The following is a 12,398-nucleotide window of genomic DNA, read 5'->3' as shown; positions in this document are numbered from 1 at the left end:
CGTGTCTGTGATAATTGTAAGAATTAGACTGGTGTTTCTTACCACTGTGGGGTTGCCGCTGCTGATAAGCTGGCTGACTTCGTGGAAGATACCTTTACAGTTAATGGACTTGTCCAAAGAGCCTCTCTTCACTATGACCGCTACAGCCAGCAGGATCTGCTCCCGGACATACTTCTGTAGACTGGGGGGGAGAGAGGAGAGACTTATTTTTAAACTGCATTAGAGGCCTGCATGAAGTGAGATTGATAGATCCTTGAGAATCTAATTCATGCTGCCGCTACACACACGCCTACTTGGGTCTCTGTAAAACGTAGGTGAGGAGGAATGTCCGGAGCGACTCGATGCTGGCCTTCTCCAGCAGGATCCACTCCCGTACCACCGCCTCCATGACGGCCGTGGCTGCCTGGAACAGCACATAGTCCACCTTACTGGTCTCTGTGGAGGGTGACAGATGCACATTAATCACAGAGTAGCGTTAAGATTTCCCTTCACTGGAACTCAGGGGCCTAGCCCAAACCCAGAACATTATTCTTCCTCCACCAAACTTTCCAGTTGGCACTATGCTTTGGGGTAGGTAGCGTTCTCCTGTCATCCACCACACTCAGATTTGTCTGTCGGACTTGCCAGATGGTGAAGTGTGGTTCATCACTCCAGAGAACGCATTTCCACTGCTCCAGAGTACATCGGCGGAGAGCTTCACACCACTCCAGTCCAGTCGACGCTTAGCATTCATTGCACATGGCGATCTTAGGCTTGATGTGCGGCTGTTTACGATTATGGAAACCCATTTCAGGAAGCTCCCGACAAACAGTTATTGTGCTGACGTTGCTTCCAGAGGCCGTTTGAAACTCAGTAGTGAATGTTGCAAACGAGGACAGACAGTTTTTACTTGCTACGCTCTTCAGCACTTGGTGTCCTGTTTTGTGAGGTTGTGTGGCCTACCACTTTGCGGCTGAGACGTTGTTACTCCTAGATATTTCCACCTCACAATAACAGCACTTATTGTGCATACATTTTACAAACTGACTTGTTGGAAAGGTGGCATCCTATGACAATGGCACATTGAAAGTCACTGAGCTCTTCAGTAAGGCCATTCTACTGCCAATGTTTTCCTATGGAGATCGCATGGCAGTGTGCTCAATTTTATATTTTGGCTGAAATATCCGCATCCACTAATGTGTTTCCACATACTTTTGCGTATATATAGTGTATTTCAATCAATTAATAGGCTAAAACGCATTATTTCACAATGGGATTTTTTTATTTCTTCTCCCAGACAATTGGTTGGCGCCAATTTGAATTAAATCAGCTTTCCTCTCAGTTTTTATTTTTTATTTTTATTTTTTTTTAAATCGGCCAAATGCTGGCTAAAGGAAACACTGTTGTGGGCACACCTGCACACATACAGTATCCTATATCACCCACACAAACTTTTACAGATGCACAATTGAAAGTAGAGGTCGACCGATTATGATTTTTCAACGCCGATACTGATTATTGGAGGACCAAAAAAAGCCGATACCGATTAATCAGACGATATATATATATATATATATATATATATATATATATATATATATATATATATATATGCTCAAAAAAATAAAGGGAACACTTAAACAACACAATGTAACTCCAAGTCAATCACACTTCTGTGAAATCAAACTGTCCACTTAGGAAGCAACACTGATTGACAATAAATTTCACATGCTGTTGTGCAAATGGAATAGACAACAGGTGGAAATTATAGGCAATTAGAAAGACACCCCCAATAAAGGAGTGGTTCTGCAGGTGGGGACCACAGACCACTTCTCAGTTCCTATGCTTCCTGGCTGATGTTTTGGTCACTTTTGAATGCTGGCGGTGCTTTCACTCTAGTGGTAGCATGAGACGGAGTCTACAACCCACACAAGTGGCTCAGGTAGTGCAGCTCATCCAGGATGGCACATCAATGCGAGCTGTGGCAAGAAGGTTTGCTGTGTCTGTCAGCGGTGTCCAGAGCATGGAGGCGCTACCAGGAGACAGGCCAGTACATCAGGAGACGTGGAGGAGGCCGTAGGAGGGCAACAACCCAGCAGCAGGACCGCTACCTCCGCCTTTGTGCAAGGAAGAGCAGGAGGAGCACTGCCAGAGCCCTGCAAAATGACCTCCAGCAGGCCACAAATGTGCATGTGTCTGCTCAAACGGTCAGAAACAGACTCCATGACGGTGGTATGAGGGCCCGACGTCCACAGGTGGGGGTTGTGCTTACAGCCCAACACGTGCAGGACGTTTGGCATTTGCCAGAGAACACCAAGATTGGCAAATTCGCCACTGGCGCCCTGTGTTCTTCACAGATGAAAGCAGGTTCACACTGAGCACATGTGACAGACGTGACAGAGTCTGGAGACGCCGTGGAGAACGTTCTGCTGCCTGCAACATCCTCCAGCATGACCGGTTTGGCGGTGGGTCAGTCATAGTGCGGGGTGGCATTTCTTTGGGGGGCCGCACAGCCCTCCATGTGCTTGCCAGAGGTAGCCTGACTGCCATTAGGTACCGAGATGAGATCCTCAGACCCCTTGTGAGACCATATGCTGGTGTGGTTGGCCCTGGGTTCCTCCTAATGCAAGACAATGCTAGACCTCACGTGGCTGGAGTGTGTCAGCAGTTCCTGCAAGAGGAAGGCATTGATGCTATGGACTGGCCCGCCCGTTCCACAGACTGCACCACAGACTGTCCAGGAGTTGGCGGATGCTTTAGTCCAGGTCTGGGAGGAGATACCTCAGGAGACCATCCGCCACCTCATCAGGAGCATGCCCAGGCGTTGTAGGGAGGTCATACAGGCACGTGGAGGCCACACACACTACTGAGCCTAATTTTGACTTGTTTTAAGGATATTACATCAAAGTTAGATCAGCCTGTAGTGTGGTTTTCCACTCTAATTTTGAGTGTGACTCCAAATCCAGAACTTCCTGGGTTGATACATTTGATTTCCATTGATCATTTTTGTGTGATTATGTTGTCAGCACATTCAACTATGTAAAGAAAAAAGTATTTAATAAGAATATTTCATTCATTCAGAACTAGGATGTGTTATTTTAGTGTTCCCTCTATTTTTTGAGCAGTGTATATACAGTGGGGCAAAAAAGTATTTAGTCAGCCACCAATTGTGCAAGTTCTCCCACTTAAAAAGACGAGAGAGGCCTGTAATTTTCATCATAGGTACACTTCAACTATGACAGACAAAATGAGAAAAAAAATCCAGAAAATCACATTGTAGGATTTTTAATGAATTTATTTGCAAATGATGGTGGAAAATAAGTATTTGGTCACCTACAATCAAGCAAGATTTCTGGCTCTCACAGACCTGTAACTTCTTCTTTAAGAGGCTCCTCTGTCCTCCACTCATTACCTGTATTAATGGCACCTGTTTGAACTTGTTATCAGTATAAAAGACACCTGTCCACAACCTCAAACAGTCACACTCCAAACTCCACTATGGCCAAGACCAAAGAGCTGTCAAAGGACACCAGAAACAAAATTGTAGACCTGCACCAGGCTGGGAAGACTGAATCTGCAATAGGTAAGCAGCTTGGTTTGAAGAAATCAACTGTGGGAGCAATTATTAGGAAATGGAAGACATATAATAATCTCCCTCGATCTGGGGCTCCACGCAAGATCTCACCTCGTGGGGTCAAAATGATCACAAGAACGGTGAGCAAAAGTCCCAGAACTACACGGGGGGACCTAGTGAATGACCTGCAGAGAGCTGGGACCAAAGTAACAAAGCCTACCATCAGTAACACACTACACCGCCAGGGACTCAAAGCTGCAGTGCCAGACGTGTCCCTCTGCTTAAGCCAGTACATGTCCAGGCCCGTTTGAAGTTTTCTAGAGAGCATTTGGATGATCCAGAAGAAGATTGGGAGAATGTCATATGGTCAGATGAAACCAAAATATAACTTTTTGGTAATAACTCAACTCGTCGTGTTTGGAGGACAAAGAATGCTGAGTTGCATCCAAAGAACACCATACCTACTGTGAAGCATGGGGGTGGAAACAACATGCTTTGGGGCTGTTTTTCTACAAAGGGACCAGGACGACTGATCCATGTAAAGGAAAGAATGAATGGGGCCATGTATCGTGAGATTTTGAGTGAAAACCTCCTTCCATCAGCAAGGGCATTGAAGATGAAACGTGGCTGGGTCTTTCAGCATAACAATGATCCCAAACACACCGCCCGGGCAACGAAGGAGTGGCTTTGTAAGAAGCATTTCACGGTCCTGGAGTGGCCTAGCCAGTCTCCAGATCTCAATCCCATAGAAAATCTTTGGAGGGAGTTGAAAGTCCGTGTTGCCCAGCAACAGCCCCAAAACATCACTGCTCTAGAGGAGATCTGCATGGAGGAATGGGCCAAAATACCAGCAATAGTGTGTGAAAACCTTGTGAAGTCTTACAGAAAACATTTGACCTCTGTCATTAACAACAAAGGGTATATAACAAAGTATTGAGATAAACTTTTGTTATTGACCAAATACTTATTTTCCAACATAATTTGCAAATGAATGAATTAAAAATCCTACAATGTGATTTTCTGGATTTTTTTCTCTCATTTTGTCTGTCATAGTTGAAGTGTAACTATGATGAAAATTACAGGCCTCTCTCATCTTTTTAAGTGGGAGAACTAGCACAATTGGTGGCTGACTAAATACTTTTTTGCCCCACTATATATATATATATATATATATATATATATATATATATAATAATGACAATTACAACAATACTGAATGAACAATGAACACTTATATTTTAATATAATACATCAATAAAATAATTTTAGTCTCAAATAAATAATGAAACATGTTCAATTTGGTTTAAATAATGCAAAAACAAAGTGTTAGAGAAGAAAGTAAAAGTGGAAACGTGCCATGTAAAACAGCTAACGTTTAAGTTCTTTGCTCAGAACATGAGAACATATGAAAACCTGGTGGTTCCTTTCAACATGAGCCTTCAATAGTCCCAGGTAAGAAGTTTTAGGTTGTAGTTATTATAGGGCTATTTCTCTCTATACCATTTGTATTTAATATACCTTTGACTATTGGATGTTCTAATAGGTACTTTAGTATTGCCAGCCTAATCTCGGGAGTTGATAGGCTTGAAGTCATATACAGTGCAATGCTTAAAGCAAAGATCTGCTGGCAAGCGCAGTAAAGTGCTGTTTGAATGAATGCTTACGAGCCTGCTGCTGCCTACCACCGCTCAGTCAGACTGCTCTATCAAATCATAGACTTAATTATAACATAATAGCACACAGAAATACGAGCCTTAGGTCATTAATATGGGCAACAATAATTTCAAAAACAAAACGTTTATTCTTTCAGTGAAATACGGAACCGTTCCGTATTATACCTAAGGGGTGGCATCCATAAATCTAAATATTCCAGTTACATTGCACAACCTTCAATGTTATGTCATAATTAGGTACAATTCTGGCAAATTAGTTGAGCCAGACAGCCCAAACTGTTGCATATACCCTGACTCTGCGTGCAATGAATGCAAGAGAAGTGACACAATTTCCATAGTTAATATTGCCTGCTAACATGAATTTATTTTAACTAAATATGCAGGTTTAAAAATATATACTTCTGTGTATTGATTTTAAGAAAGGCATTGATGTTTATTGAAGGTACATTCGTGCAACGATTGTGCTTGTTTCGCAAATGTGCTTTTCGAAGTTGCAAAGTTGGCTGTCAACCGCAAGGCTCTCCAGAGGGTGGTGCGGTCTGCACAACGCATCACCAGGGGCAAACTACCTGCCCTCCAGGAGACCTACAGCACCCGATGTCACAGGAAGGCCAAAAAGATCATCAAGGACAACAACCTCCCGAGCCAATGCCTGTTCACCCAGCTGCCATCCAGGTCAGTACAGGTGCATCAAAGCTGGGACCGAGAGACTGAAAAACAGATTCTATCTCAAGGCCTTCAGACTGTTAAACAGCCATCACTAACACAGAGAGGCTGCTTCCTACATATAGATCAAATCATAAGCCACTTTAATAAATGGATCACTAGTCACTTAAAAAAATGCCACTTTAATAATGTTTACATATCTTACATTACTCATCTCATATGTATATACTGTATTTTATACCATCTATTGCATCTTGCCTATGCCGCTTGTCCATCGCTCATCTTTATATGTACATATTCTTATTCCATCCCTTCACATTTGTGTGTATTAGGTAGTTGTTATGAATTTGTTAGATTACTTGTTAGATATTACTGCACTGTTCGAACTAGAAGCACAAGCATTTCGCTACACTCGCATTAACATCTGCTAACCATGTGTATGTGACCAATAACATTTGATTTGATTTAGGCCTAACACACACAAACAAACATTATTGAAAAGTGTTTTGAAGCTTTTTTGTTAGAGGGACACTTACCTAATATGTGCTTGCAGACAGCGAAGGGTGATTTAGACTTCCGGAAGGAGAGGAATATGTGTTCTGCGTGCTGCCTCTGTTCTGTATTGACCATGGACGGCGGTGCCTAAACACACATACCATTTGTGTACAGTCAATTACACCATATCTCAACTACGTAAAGTCACACACACACACACACACACACACACCTTAAAAGACCCCCAAAATATACACAACTAAACACACACATACGCGGTAAACCAAGGAGTGTGGCCAGAATGGGGCTCGGCAGAAAAATCCCAATCCAGGTCTAATTGCAGTAAAATAAGATCTGACTCACGTCACGGTGGCCAGGAATGAGGCGAGAAATACCATTTTTATCTCTCCTGACCACAGGCACGACAGGGGCTTCCTTCCCATGCCCACCCCTTCCCCTGAACATACACGTTTAGAAACTATTGGACCAGAATCTGTTAACTAGCTAACCTCTTATTCAACACAGTTACATCATTATGTGGCTAAAACAATAGCATGGATAGAATAAACTCAAACATTAAGAAGGTTATTCGAAGTAACTGGCACGAGCTCCCAAGAGTACTTCAATCACCAAGCATGGTGCTTAATCAAGTGTGTGATCGATAACTTTTAGCCAACTACTGTACTAGCAAGCCAACCCTTCCCGATGGTTAAGCTAATTGTTTCCAATATATCACTTTTCCTTTACTAAAAGCTGTGCTTTGTGATATATTCAGGGAATTGAGACAGTGTCCTCCTTGACTGTTGCATAACGTTGGTGACAAATAGACGATAAAGTCAATAGCTAGCTAGCTAACGTTAGGTGGAACATGGTGAATCAACAGCGTGTCTAACGACGCGGGCTGCAATCGGGATGTTCACCGAACTGTCTAGCGTTGAAGAAATACAACTTGAGTATTGAATCAAACTAACTAGCTAAACAAGTGTGTGGTTCCCTGTAAACATGAGTGTTCTACTAGTGAAGTGTTTAGGAAACATCGTCACAACAGACACTGTCACACATAGCTAGCGGCTTTTGGGGATGATGGCTATGCTAGATTTTTGCAGGATGGAGACAACACTGCGCCACGCATCAGTATCCTTTCCGATAAATAACTGTGCCCGATAGATCGCTCGCAGTCACATAACCCTCAATAAAACCAAGAACTAAACACATACCAAAAAACTTTAACAAAAAAAATATTATATTTCTCACCATTAAAACTTTGGCAGCGCTTTCCAGCTGTGAAATCACTTCTGGTGCACCAACCGCCGCCATCATTGTCTCTCTTCAATGACGCGCCATGCGCTGAATTATGGGATTAGGGGTACTCTGGCCAATTTGATAGTGGAGACTTTTTGCAGGGAGTTTCAGGACAGGGCGTCGCTCTATGGAGGATATGTAATAAAAAAACATAGCAATAAAATATTGAACATAAGGTCTTAATTTTTACAAGCCAAGACGCTTGCAAACGTCATATGTTGTGATACCTTAACGTTTATAGATGATTCCTACCACCAGGAGAGCGCACCAAAAAAGTCAGAAAATCATTTGAATCCTTTTGTCAAAATGGCTTATTGAAAGATTTGCACTGAAGTGGGACTTTCTGGAAAGTTTTTTTAAACAATATTGATAAAGGTGGTCATTTTTACTTCTAAAATAAACCCCCATTATGCCTATTTATATGTGTTATAAATGACATATTACCAGAGATCTATGTTATTACCTTTACCTTATCATAACCCCTAGAGGACCTATTCTGTTCATAATGTTATGGTTGTCGTAACATAGGACACAAATTATACCTATTAAAAAAAGTGATGTTGCTCTCATGAAATGTAACCTTTTTAACACCTTCAGAGAGGTAGCCCACACAGTGAAATGAGAGACTTGAGAAAAATTACAATTTACGTCAAAACACCTTCTAAGTGTTCTCTGTGTGTCTTGTTGCATTTCAATAGAATAGTGAATGAAAAGATGTTCAGGTCTATATTTGAACACCCTCATCCTTATACTGCTTTCTAAATACATATTATGGTAAGACAAAAATGCATGTCACATTCTATGTCTCCATCTGATGGAAATGAACAGTTTAAATGGCATCTGAATTCATTAATGTTATGAAAATGATCTTGTATCAGTACCATTGAAAATAGAGCTAAATAATATTGGGTACAGCCAGAATGTTGATATTGGTTTGGCTCACTGTATACAATTTCAAACTCTCAGGGGACAATCTTCTAATTATCCAAAGCAAAGCAACCCACAAACATCCACAATGCTCAAAACAACCACCCAAAACAACACTAGATACCCAAAACAACACAACTACCCCCAAAATAACCCAAACTACCCCACAATGAACGACTACCCAAAACAGCTACCTCAAACCAACCAAAAACAACCCATAACTACCCACAATGCCCAAAACAACCCCACAATTACCACCCAAAACAACACAACTACCCCACAATGGACAGCTACCCAAAACAGCTACCTCAAACCTACCGAAAACAACCCACAATGGCCAAAACAACCCTACAAACTAGCCTGGCTGACACCAAACTCAAAGTCTTGATGTTGTAGGCACAAAGTGTGGATAATGAAGGGGGATTTTTAACAGATTGGTTCTCCTATGTGTCTTTCTCACTAAAATACCCACATGAACAGCCACGCACAGCCCCCGAGCACCGCCCCCTACCAACACAACTGTTGGATTTTTAAATCCAAAGGACAGGTCAAACCCCCTGGGGAAAAAAGAGAGAACCAAACAAAGCTCAAGCAACTTTTGTGTGAATATTGCACCAAGAACGGACTCTTGTCCAGGCCAATGCTTCACAGCTCTCCCTCGCTGTGTACCATGTGAGTCGTGTCAGCCAGGCTACTACAAAACCCCAAACTCTTCACTTTAAAGGTATGGGGGTTAAGGTCTGACTACAACCTACTCTGAATATTGTCCTCTTTTCTTTTGCACATATGGCCTTTTGATCTTGCTGATGTGTGTGGACCTGTCAGATTCTGCAGGAACTCCAGTACTAGTCCAAGTTTCCCTATGTCCACAGCTAGTACAAACAGCACTCTGAAATATTTTGTTCATGGAAGCATTAAAATGCTTAACATGCACTTAGCAGTTTAAAGAAGCCTGTGATTAAAAGCAGAGTCCTGTGGACATTGTGACGTTGCACTGTGTTAATCATGATCATGTATTTTGCAATAACTATTCTTTGCACTGTATTTATCATGTGCTATAACATATAAACCCATAGCTTCTGTTACAGTTGAAGTCGGAAGTTTACATACACCTTAGCCAAATACATTTAAACTCTGTTATTTACAATTCATGACATTTAATCCTAGTAAAAATTCCCTGTCTAAGGTCTTTTAGGATCACCACTATTATTTTAAGAATCTGAAATGACAGAATAATAGTTGAGAGAATGATTTATTTCAGCTTTTATATCTTTCATGACATTCCCAGTGGGTCAGAAGTTTACATACACTAAATTAGTATTTGGTAGCATTGCCTTTAAATTGTTTAACTTGGGTCAAACTTTTCAGGTAGCCTTCCACAAGCTTCCCACAATAAGTTGGGTGAATTTTGGCCCATTCCTCCTGACAGAGCTGGTGTAACTGAGTCAGGTCTGTAGACCTCCTTGCTCGCACACGCCTTTTCAGTTCTGCCCACAAATGTTCTATAGGATTGAGGTCAGGGCTTTGTGATGGTCACTCCCAATATCTTGACTTTGTTGTCCTTAAGCAATTTAGCCACAATTTTGGAAGAATGCTTGGGGTCATGATCCATTTGGAAGACCCATTTGCGACCAAGCTTTAACTTCCTGAATGATGTCTTGAGATGTTGCTTCAATATATCCACAATTTTCCTACCTCATGATGCCATCTATTTTGTGAAGTGCACCAATCCCTCCTGCAGCAAAGCACCCCCACAACATAATGCTGCCACCCCCTGTGCCTCACAGTTAGGATGGTGTTCTTCGGGTTGCAAGCCTCGCCGTTTCCTCCAAACATAACGATGGTCATTATGGCCAAACAGTTCTATTTATGTTTCATCAGACCAGAGGATATTTCTCCAAAAAGTACCATCTTTGTCCCCATGTGCAGTTGCAACCCGTAGTCTGGCTTGTTTATGGCGGTTTTGGAGCAGTTGCTTCTTCCTTGATGAGCGGCCTTTCAAGTATGTCGATATAAGACTCGTTTTCCTGTGGATATAGATACTTTTGTGCCCGTTTCCTCCAGCATCTTCACAAGGTCATTTGCTGTTGTTCTGGGATTGATTTGCACTTTTCACACCAAAGTACATTCATCTCTAGGAGACAGAACGCGTCTCCTTCCTGAGCGGTATGAAGGCTGCGTGGTCCCATGGTGTTTATACTTGCGTACTATTGTTTGTACAGATGAACGTGGTACCTTCAGGAATTTGGAAATTGCTCCCAAGGATGAACCAGACTTGTGGAGGTCTACAATTTTTTTTCTGAGGTCAAGCATTTCTTTTGATTTTCCTATGATGTCAAGCAAAGAGGCACTGAGTTTGAAGGTAGACCTTGAAATACATCCACAGGTACACCTCCAACTGACTCAAATTATGTCAATTAGCCTATCAGAAGCTTCTAAAGCCATGACATCATTTTCTGGAATTTTCCAAGCTGTTTAAAGGCACAGTCAACTTAGTGTATGTAAACTTCTGACCCATTGGAATTGTGATACAGTGAATTATAAGTGAAATAATCTGTCTGTAAACAATTGTTGGAAAAATTACTTGTGTCATGCATAAAGTCGAAGCCCAAACCGACTTGCCAAAACTATAGTTTGTTAATAAGAAATTTGTGGAGTGGTTGAAAAAGGAGTTTTAATGACTCCAACATAAGTGTATGTAAAATTCCGACTTCAACTGTATTTACAGTGCATTCAGAAAGTATGCAGACCCCTTCACTTTCTCCACATTGTTGCGTTACAGCCTTATTGTAAAATTGATTAAATAGTCCCCCCCCCCCCTCAAGCTACACACAATACCCCATAATGACAAAGCAAAAACAGTTTTATTAAAAATAAAATGTAAATGTGATATTTCAGAAGTATTCAGACCCTTACTCAGTACTTTGTTGAAGCACCTAAGGTAGCAACTACAGCCTCGAGTCTTCTTGGGTATGAAGCTACAAGCTTGGCACACCTGTATTTGGGGAGTTCCTCCCATTCTTCTCTGAAGATGCTCTCAAGCTCTGTCAGGTTCAATGGGGAGCGTTGCTGCACAGCTATTTTCATGTCTCTCCAGAGATGTTAGATTGGATTCAAGTCCGGGCTCTGGCAGGGCTGCTCAAGGACATTCAGAGACTTGTCCCGAAGTCACTTGCGCATTGTCTTGGCTGTGTGCTTAGGGTCATTGCCCTGTTGGAAGGTAAAGCTTCGCCCCAGTCCGAGGTCATGAGCGCTCTGGAGCAGGTTTTTATCAAGGATCTCTCTGTACTTTAGTCTGTTCATCTTCCCCTCAAACCTGACTAGTCTCCCAGCCCCTGCTGCTGAAAAACATCCCCACAGCATGATGCTGCCACCACCATGCTTCACCGTAGGGATGGTGCCAGGTTTCCTCTAGACGTGACACTTGGCATTCAGGCCAAATAGTTCAACTTGGTTTCATCAGACCAGAGAATCTTGTTTCTTATGATCTGAGTCTTTAGGTGCCTTTTGGCAAACTCCAAGCGGGCTGTTGCCTTTTACTGAGGAGTGGCTTCTGAACTCTGTCAGAGTTACCATTGGATTATTGGTCACCTCCCTGACCAAGGCCCTTCTCCCCCAACTGCTCTGTTTGACCGGGCAGCCAGCTCTAGGAAGAGTATTGGTGGTTTCAAACTTCTTCCATTCTTCAATGCTGCAGAATTATTTTGGTACCCTTCTGTCCCTCGACACAATCCTGTCTCGGAGCTCTACGGAACAATTATTTTGAGCTCGTGGCTTGGTTT

General features: G+C 42.2%; 1 protein-coding gene across 4 annotated transcripts in view; it reads right to left on the bottom strand.

Annotated features, from left to right (window-relative positions):
- LOC110501679 (exportin-4) overlaps nt 1-7,744 on the bottom strand; it is a 56,518-nt gene extending 48,774 nt beyond the window's left edge. For 2 of the 4 annotated variants that reach the window (XR_016490602.1, XM_090215873.1), the window contains exons 1-4: nt 7,642-7,731; nt 6,429-6,534; nt 294-435; nt 43-181 (exon numbers count right to left, since the gene is read on the bottom strand). Coding sequence is in view for 2 of the 4 variants with exons in the window: in XM_090215873.1 (XP_090071999.1) it covers nt 43-181; nt 294-435; nt 6,429-6,534; nt 7,642-7,707 (453 nt within the window). In the remaining 2 variants the exon portion in view is untranslated. Of the gene's footprint in view, nt 1-42; nt 182-285; nt 436-6,428; nt 6,535-7,641 lie in introns of all 4 variants that reach the window. The other 2 variants (XM_090215874.1, XM_090215875.1) reach the window with 2 other exon arrangements.
- Nucleotides 7,745-12,398: the final 4,654 nt, after the last annotated feature.

The sequence above is a fragment of the Oncorhynchus mykiss genome, chromosome 22 (assembly GCF_057628025.1).
Source record: "Oncorhynchus mykiss isolate SJ-2025 chromosome 22, ASM5762802v1, whole genome shotgun sequence".
Taxonomy (NCBI): domain Eukaryota; kingdom Metazoa; phylum Chordata; class Actinopteri; order Salmoniformes; family Salmonidae; genus Oncorhynchus; species Oncorhynchus mykiss.
This window is presented reverse-complemented; position numbering and strand designations above follow the sequence as displayed.